General features: G+C 42.3%; 1 protein-coding gene across 1 annotated transcript; it reads right to left on the bottom strand.

Moving 5' to 3' along the window:
- Positions 1 to 9,121: 9,121 nt before the first annotated feature.
- LOC120292586 lies at positions 9,122 to 9,622 on the bottom strand. The gene has a single exon (XM_039310851.1). It carries the CDS (start codon positions 9,620 to 9,622, stop codon positions 9,122 to 9,124), a length of 501 nt encoding a protein of 166 aa, XP_039166785.1.
- Positions 9,623 to 9,875: the final 253 nt, after the last annotated feature.

Raw genomic sequence — 9,875 nt, 5'->3', positions numbered from 1 at the left:
TTTATTGCAGGATCACCTGACTGTCAAAAGCAAGGATAACGAATCAATGAGAAGCATGTCTTGTTTGTTGTAGGATTACTTGACTGTCAAAAACAAAGATAACAAATCAATGAGAGGCACGAAACTCTCCCAAGCAAAATGGCGTCTCAAATATTGCCAAAGCAAATGACAGAAAATCTTCAGGCCTTAACTCACATTTGATTTTGGCCAGACTAATTGATCTACTTGTACATCTTCTCTTCTGCAGGGGCAAAAGCAAAGATGTCCAATCAGATTCCCAACCCCGACTGATCATTCATGTGTCATATCCCTAATCAATAGGGACAACTATCGACACCCATTTGTGAATAACCCTTTTGATGTTCAAAATTTAACATATTTGGAAACACCATTATGTTAACTCCTAAAGTTGTCAATAGGGTCTCTTTTTTGAGTAAAAATCATTCATTCGTTTTGAGAATACAAACCCCATCATATTTAAAATGCTGCATGCCTTTTCCAAATGGATTTCGTATGATGATTTTGTCTGTCTAAATCACTGATTCCATTAAGGATTATTAGAATAGATAGCTAAATGAAGAATACAAGATTAATCGAGCATGCTAGATGAGGCACGTCAGAATGATGAAAGGCAAGCCATATCCTACACACAATCCCCCCTCTATACACTTGTGAGATGAGTGCAGAAGATTCCATGGCTGCAGGGTAAAGAGTTCTTTCGCGAATGGTACGATAACCAAAATAGTGAGAGGCATTTCATCGCTCACCTCCATTGAGCCCCATACACTGGTGAGATTTATGTCCTACCCCCATCAAGAACAACCCCTACACCGGGGCAGATTAGAAGCAAAGCAGCATCACAAGGTGAGAAGAGAGATAGAAATTTTCTTGCTTGCACTTGCATCTATCTTCGGGTGTCTTTATTGCATATGAACACTTGCGTTAATTTAAGTGCCCTAGAATGACGAAGAGCAATTCTTTCTCTATGCACTTGTATTCATTGTACAACCCAATTGAGTCTGTAATTTCACCCTCACATGGAGGCAAAACAGAAGTTACTACCATTTAAACAGCATAGCTCGGAGCGTTAGCTGAAGATGAAGACTCAATAGTCTAACAACAGTGTCGTGATTGAACTTGCCTAGGCTAGTTCCTCTAACGACAAAGAATGAAAAAACACGGGCATAAAAAAGCAGTGTACCTGGTAAGAGCAAGGTCAATGCCCATAAAAGAAGAACTAGAATAAAAATAGGGGCATGAAAAAAGTAGTATGCTTGGTAAAAGCAAGGCTAATGCCCCCCAGTCAAAAATGCAGCCAAGAAAATGTTGCTGTTGTGGTCCATAGAACCTCCATTTGACAGTGAGAAGAAAGACTGGTGACAAATGCCAAGGCAATCACCAGCTTTACCTTTTTACACATGAATCAAGCCTACGTTGCATCCCATTGTAAAAGTCTCTTCAGACTAGGGGCACTTCAATTAACGTAGGATTTCATATGTCTATAAGCATCGCTCAGAGAAGTACGAGCAAGATTACTCTATCTCTTTTCACACGGTTCTTGACTTGTAAACTCGGAGATGATCGTGCAACATTTTCGTCCATCAGCTTCAACCTTGATGGTCCCCTTCGATGAGCCACTGACTAAGACTTCATCACAGTTTCAACAAAGACCTCTCACATTGGTAAAGTCGTACCGTTTGCGAGAATACTCAGACCCCTGCTGACATGATGACAGTGAGATAGTGTGGTCCTTATGAATCCTACATCAATGGTCAGGATAGCCTTTTCCATGAGAGTAAGCGGAAAGTCCTTTCAAACTGAAAGTCCCTCATCTGGCATGCTCAAGACATCTACATTCTAAATGAAGGTTGTCTTTCAAATTTTCCCCAGTGGAATTCGGATGATGCCAAAACTGACAAAATTGTCATGCATGGATCCCATTTAAACTCATGAATTTACAGCATATACAATCATGTGTGCATATTGTACAAATAACAGACATACTCTCAGAGATTAGAGGTATTGCTAGGTAAGCATATCCCTATCCCCATTTGTCTTAAAGTACCTACCACTGTCCAGGTACTCTCTTCTTGACACTCGACTTATTCGAATCGTCCCTTGAGTTTAGATGCTTGTGACTGTCCAAGTATCCTCTTGTCTTCGAGTACTGGTCATTGTTCGGATACCCCATTTTCATGACACTCAACCTACCCCAGTTGTCCCCAAATGATATAGTAGCTGTTTAAGCACTCCACTGCGTTGTGCACCTGTGGTTACCCATGTATGCTCTCTTATCATCATGATACTTGGACCTACCTGAGTGGCCCCAGATCATATCATTAAATACTTGTGTTCATCCAAGTATTCCAGTACTTTGTACACCTGTGGCTCTCCAGGTGTTCCACCCCTTTTAAGTGCCTGTAGCCATTCAGGTAAGCCTTATGCTACATTCAAGTTAATGATACCAGGAGGTGAGAAACCTTCATGAATATGCGGGGCACGTCCTCGATATTCCCATTACCAGGAGGTGAGAGACCTTCACGAATATCTCAGGTATGCCCTCGATATTCCCAATTACCAGGAGGTGAGAGACCTTCATGAATATCCTAGGTACGTCCTCGATATTCCCCTTTACCAGGAGGTGAGAGACCTTCACGAATATGCGAGGCACGTCCTCGATGTTCTCAATTACCAGGAGGTGAGAGACCTTCATGAATATCCAAGGTACGTCCTCGATATTCCCAATTACCAGGAGGTGAGAGACCTTCATGAATATGCGAGGCACGTCCTCAATATTCCCAATTACCAGGAGGTGAGAGAACTTCATGAATATCCAAGGTACGTCCTCGATATTCCCAACTACCAGGAGGTGAGAGACCTTCATGAATATGCGAGGTATGTACTTGATATTCCCAATTACCAGGAGGTGAGAGACCTTCATGAATATCCAAGGTACGTCCTCGATATTCCCACTACCAGGAAGTGAGAAACCTTCACGTATATGCAAGACCCATCCTGGATATTTCCACACGAATATCTCAGGTATGCCTTGATTCTTCCTTTAGAGTTTGTACCTGTGATCGTCCAGGTACCCCTTCGATACTTGTGATCATCCAGGTACCCCCAAAGAGTTTGTACCTGTGATCGTCCAGGTAACCCTTCGATACTTGTGATCATCCATGTATCTCCAATGAGTTTGTACCTGTGATCGTCCAGTACCCTTTCAATACTTGTGATCATCCAAGTATCCCCCAAGAGTTTATACTTGTGACCATCCAAGTACTATCTCCCAACAAACAGATGCCTTGAGAAAGGTCGGCGCATCTCCCGTCAAGGCGACCAAAGAAAGGTTTGGGTCCTGGAAAAGCAACTCCCCGTCAAGTCGACCGAAGAAAGGTTCGGGTCCTAGACAAACCAACTTATTGCTCTAACAGGCGACCGAAGAAAGGTTCGGGTCCTGGGAAGGCAATTCCCCGTCAAGGCGACTGAAGAAAGGTTCGGGTCCTAGACAAATCACTTATTGCTCCAATAGGCGACCGAAGAATGGTTCGGGTCCAGAAAAGCAATCTCCTCATGCAACAGGTAAGATGACGCCTTGATACTTGCCAAAACTCGGGGTTCACACCCTATCTCACTCACTCCCGGTAAGTAACTACAGGTATCTTCTTATCTGTCTTAGTATATGCAATGTTAAATTGCTCTTTTTCTGTATAGGACAATAGGTCCCAAATAAAGTATAATCTATTGCATATGTGTAGACAAAATTTAGGTATCAGGTTTGTCTTTGAATGCAACCTCTGCGAACTCACCTTCAAAGAGGGGCAGCTGTTGACACCTAAATTTCAATTAAGTTATTAATTAGGCCTTGTTTTCTTTTATTTCTCCTTTTTTTCATATAATAAATAATAAATAAAAGAAAAAAAAAACAAAAAACAAAAACAAAACAAAAGTAGAAAGAAAGCAGGAAAGCCCTCGCATGGGCCCGCGAGGCCCATTTCCACGTCAGCCCAACCCAGCCGGGTCTTCTTCTTCCTCGCGCAGTTGCAGCGCACGCGCAGAGGGCGCGACGCCGGAGCGGAGGGGAGGAGCAGCAATGACGCACGTGGAGCAGGGGGCGGCTGGCGTCGGATAAGAACGTGGGAGGGGCAGCTGGCGTTGGATGGGACGCCGGTTCGGCCGGCGGAGGCCGCTTGGCGCACGGGGACCGGCGGTCGAAGCTCCGTCGACCGGCTACTCCCTCGCCTATAAATAGGCCCCCGTTTCCGTTGTCGAAGGGGCACGCCAGAAGATCGCAAGCTTGGAAACTTCTTCCTGAGAGACTTCGGAGGAGGTTGAAGAGCGAGCGAGAGGAAGGCGAGCGAGAGAGAACTCGGGTCGCGAGTTTGGCTGACCTCCCACTGAGAGACTTCGGGGGAGGCTGCTGGCGAGCGAGTCCGAGGTGGTCAGATCCGGCCGGTGGAGGCTCGGATCTGGCCGAGGGGGAGAGATCCAGAGTGGAAGAAGCCGAGGCCATATAAGGTCGAAGCCGGAGAGAGGAGGTTCTGGAGGACCAGATCTGGGGAGCCGAAGCCTCGCCTTCGCCGACGCTGCTGCTCTGCCACCGTTCCAACGCCGTTGCCACGACCGATTCGCCCAAGCCACACCAGATCCAGAGCCGAGGAGTTGCTGTTGCTACCTCGCCGTCGTCACCTGCACCTATAGCCCCCTGTCGCCGCCACCGTTCACCGCCTTATTGCGCCGTTGCTGCAAACAGGTAACAGTAGGCGCCGCCACCGCCCCCAGACGCATCGTCGGCGTTGCTCGAAACCCTGGCCGCCTCCCCTGTCTGTCGTCGTCATCGCCATTGTCCCCTCTGCGAAACCCTAACCCCTGACCAAGGAGACCTGATACGTCGCCGTCGAATGCCGCACCACCGTCCGCCACGTCGCCGCCATCGTCAGGCGTCGCGCCGCTATCCAGTGACATCCCCAGTCCCTCCACCCGCGCCGCAGACGGATGGAGAAGCCAGCGACCTTGCGTCGGGTTGAGCAGGGTCGGGCGCGGTCGCGCGAAACCGGGTAGGGTTTCGCGAACCAGAGGCGGCCCGTCGTTGGGTCGGGCGTGGGTCTTGACCGGGTAGGGTTCCGGTCAATCTGGGCCAAGCGGGTTTGGACGCAGGTGGGCCGGTCTCATGCGGATAGGAACTCCTTTTGTTCCTTGGGCTTCGATTAAAAATTTTGGGCTGGGTTGTGTTGGGCTAGATTTTTAGTGGGCTAAAATCGGTTAGGTTTTTAAAAAAAAAAGGAAAAATCCCGGGCCGGGCCCCGCAACGCTGTGACATTACCATTACTTTATACGATCCAAGGATTTCGGATCGAAGTGGATCTAGAGCTTTTTACTTCCAAGTGAACCGACGAATAAATAAGTGGAACTGCTGTGACATTACCATTACTTTATACGATGACACTTGATTGAAGCAAAATTAACGAATAGCAAGGCATTGTGGGTAAGAAGGACACCGACCAAAGACAAGCTGTCACATTTTATGAGGCTAAACGATCGCATCATCAGGTGTAGCCATGTCCGTCGCAAAATTGTTCATCCAAAGAGCGTACTACCGAGCCGTATAGCAAGTTGTTCGTATAGCCGGGAATAAAAACCATAACTTTCATCATAAAAGCTTACATGCTCTTCAAAGAACATAAAGCAATCACGTGATGGAACCATAACACTTTTTCCAATTTTGCGTCCTTCAATTTTTGCGATGTACCTAAAGTTGCATCGTTACTGCGCGTCGCTCGCTAGTGTCTCGGTCCTCAAAGTTATGCGTCCGTTCTTTAGGGTGGTCCCCCGGGGGTCAAAAGTCCTCATTTGACTATTTATAATTTGTGCTTCTAAGTAGACCCCATAATTGCGTTTAAACTCCCCCCCAATTAAATCGTCACACTGCACTTTGAGCAATCTCCCTTTTTTTCTCAATTCTCAATGTTTTCATCCGCCATCATATTTCAAAAAAGTTCGGCCACAAGGGAATTTTTCAGAACCTTCTTGGAAGTATTTTGTAGGGCCGAGAACTCTTAATCATATCGAAAGCATTAAAAGAAGAGAAGTTGATACTTCTTTTTTGGTAGGTAGAAGAAAAAAAATTGGAGACAGGTATGCTAACGAGAGATCGCAGGCAAGATCTTTTTCTTAGCACCAGGGGTCATGAGCAAGACAAATATAGTTTTCCATTCTGAGTAAAACCTTCATGTGTAGAGATTTTTTGATTGCACGAAATTATATAGAAATAATGATTAGAAAATATCAAAGACATACGCGAATCTTCCGTCTATGTCAAAAACCTACCTCTACTTTTAAACGTACGAGTTTTCCACTTTGTCTTGGCGAAATTGCACCCCTTTATAAGTTTTTTTTTTTCCATTAAACTAAAAATTGATGGACCATATCTAGGTACCAACTAAAAGTTGATTTTTTTTATGAGAAAACAAAACATTTGGACTAAATTGGGATCCGACCTAATTTTTTTTTTTTATAAGACAAAAAAAGTTCGTGTCAAAATTTAGACCCAACATAAAGTTGATGCTTTTTCATGAGGCAAAAAAAAAAAAAAAAAAAAAGACCAGAATTGGGACTCTGAGATTTTTTTTTTTGGTCATATGATTGGGACTCGAGATAAAGTTGGTGTTTTTAAAGGGAATTATGCCCAAGTTAAAAAATCCATAGTCTTTTCCATGCTATCAATAATTGCAATGTTTATTTTCCAACTTTTTGCTAACTATTTTTAGATCAGATTGATGTCTCGTGTCTAATTGATTATTACTTGTTTTAAATATTTTCCTTTTTCTAAACTTTGTGTTTACGCATTTGATTTTATTTCAAATATGAAATACCCAAAATTTTCACAACTTACAGATCTCAATTCAGAGTCCCTATGATTTTTCCAAGATTCCTTAAACTTTTGACAGTATTTTTCCATAGTTGACGGAAAAGTCAGAGAGTATTCTTTCATGCACTTACAAATTCTAGAAGAAGTGTTTTTGTATTAAGTATCACTTCTAAGTTAAGTTGGCTTCGCCGAGCTACAACTTTCGGATCCGTCCCTGCCTCGAGTTTTGTCATCTGCCCATATTTGGCTTCCTTCTTATTGCATTAGTGTGAATCGTTGTTCTCAAGGTTATGGAATGCTTAAAATATTTAATGAAAAGAATGTCCTTTCAATTAAAATCAATTTGGCTTTAGATGGCGGAAAAAGAGTCCTCTTCCTCCAAAGGAAAGACTTTGAGGTTCAAAACTCCCGCGCACACCATGTGGCTTTTGTCTTGTCAAATGACTATGTTGGAGTTCTTAAACATTATTCATAGAAATAAAATTTTTATTTTCTTTTCATGAATCTAAATACGAAAATTATCATGCTTTTTAACCCCGGATAATCTATCTGAGGTTTTATCCACCCTGATAAGAAGACAATAAGGGTGGTACAAAACATAAGAGAAGATAAGTTACTTCTCATTCTCATCCTCATCCGGGCTATCGAAACGCGGTGTAAACACTAAAATTTCATTGAATTTAACAACATATCAACATAATGCATGTCTATTGATGTGCCTTATATTTGTTGTGATTTTGGGCCTGCCTCAAATGACCGGATTTACTCTTATAAAAAGTAAATATATTGTTTACACAAGTGCATCTCAACAATAAATAGGGTCCAGTATTGGTGTCATCAAACGTCATCAATAACACGAAATTCTCATTAGGGAAAGGTATACAATGCATCCGTTTATAATTTTTTATCGCCCTATAAAATAAACATCATTTTGAAGTGAACCCCTTTTCTCTTTTCATTTTCTGCTAGAGTAATTTTCTCGTTTTGGCAATGCACAACTTTAGTTTGCCCTCCAACTATAGAGGAGCAGGGAACGGGATAGCTATAGTTGTGCTTCGCCATGATGAGAATATTAATACAAATATCTAAGGTTGCTAGAAATTGAGTTTTATTTGTTGTGAGTGAACTTATTACAGGGGATGCATTATGTGCCTTTTATATAATGGGAGTTTGGTTCCATAGATGGTACCTGATGCCCCCAGGATTTCACATTACCAATTGCCAAAAGTGCAAATTTGGACAATTTGCAATTACATAAACATCCGTTTATAATTTTGGTAGGTTGTTTGAAAAGGTTGTGCTCGTAGCCATATTTAAACAGCCAGATGATCTAGGTCGTTATTGTTTGGGCAACAGCTACTAAATAATTGGAATTAGGTACTTGCCCTAATTCTCACACTCCTTTCTTTGAGCACTCTTTCTTCAGGAAATATCAACAATTCGAAAAATATTTACTAAAACAATGATTTGCTTATGAAAATAAATTGATGAATAGCATTTCAATCATCAACAAAAACGTTTAGCTCTAGATTATCATTGATAATAACAAGATTTTCCTATGACTAATTTTTCCAAAAAATATCAACAATCATTTTTGGAAAAAAATATTTAAAAATTATTTTCTTTTGTGAAACAAAGAGAAAAAAAAGTTTCTCATTGGTCGCCTAATAATATTGGGTTGTAACCACCAGGGTTTGCTCCAGTAGCCACCCTTCCATGTTGGAAGGAGGGGTGGGGGGTTCAAATCCCCACTTAGGGGGATTAGGGTGTGGACGATTTAGTTTCAAGCGTGTGTTTTGACTTCCATGCCCTGCAAGGAAAGTTAGAGTAAAAATAAAATATGACCAACAAAAAAGAAAAAAGAAAATATATATATATATATTTATTTATAGAGTTGTGTAAAATCTCCAGATTGGTAGGACCAACAAAAAAAGAAAAAAGAAAATATATATATAGATTGGGATCAAGCAAAAATATCAAATCAAATGAAACAAGAAGAAACTGCAAGAAAGAAAATAGAAAGTGGACAAAACAAACAGCTTCTAATGTTTAGTACAGAATCTCATCCTCCAAATTCAAGAAGAGCAACTCAAAAATATACGAACCCAATTACATAAGCAACTCAACTGGATTCGGTGATTCTCTAAATTTTCAGAGATCCATTATGCTCAAGCGACTTGATTGATCATAAAAAAGTAGTCATGCAAGCAGCAAAACGAACGGTTCAAACCTCCATTCGTCCTCTCGCATCTGTTAGTGGAAGTTGTAACTCTTCATCGTGATCGAACCCAAGCGCGCACCTGGGAAAAGGTCGTCGTTATGTTGATGCACGCTCCTGGGTCTCTTCTGCATCTTTCTCAGTCTCTTGCCACCCGCCAAGAATGCCAGATCCTCTTTGATTTCTTCACTCGACAGCGCCACCGGAAACTTCCTTGTCCTCTCTGGAATCTCCTTCTTGCTCTTCGTTTCTACGGCCGTGTCTCTCTCAGGATTGCGATGCCCTGGCCGTGTGTCCTTTCTTGGTCTCAAATCCCACGGCTCCCTTTTCTTCTCCTCGTCTTTCTCCACTGGACTTGGGTTGATTCGCGTAGTACTATCGTCGTTGTCGGCTTTTTCGCTTTTCAAAGAGACACGAAATACCAATCTCCCCTCGATCTCCAAATGTTTCTTCGCAGACATGTCTTTTGAAGAAACTGGGGAAACACCGGAGGTATTCTCGGGAGGAGAAACCGGAAGACCATCGCCTGCTTCCATGAATGACGAGCAAAACAATAGAAAATAAGATGGCGATTAGGGTTTGGTGGAAGTGAGAGTCCCAAATCTACAGTCCTAACAGACTTCGGCTTTTAATTTTTAAATGTTTCTAACTTCTGAAAAAATATCTGTTTTCAAAACTTGATTGGCAAGGAACAAAGAAAAAAGTTTCTTCAAACAAAAGTTGTTTTATTTTCTTTTTCCTTTTTTTCTTTTTTCCAAACAGAGGTTTCTGAATTTAACATTTGAAAGC

This window comes from Eucalyptus grandis, chromosome 4 (assembly GCF_016545825.1).
Source record: "Eucalyptus grandis isolate ANBG69807.140 chromosome 4, ASM1654582v1, whole genome shotgun sequence".
NCBI lineage: Eukaryota > Viridiplantae > Streptophyta > Magnoliopsida > Myrtales > Myrtaceae > Eucalyptus > Eucalyptus grandis.
Note: the sequence above shows the minus strand (reverse complement) of the source record. Positions and strands in the feature narration are given on the sequence as shown.

Coding starts and splice junctions, on each gene's coding strand:
- LOC120292586 (XM_039310851.1), bottom strand. CDS start 9,622: ATGGAAGCAGGCGATGGTCTTCCGGTTTCTCCTCCCGAGAATACCTCC.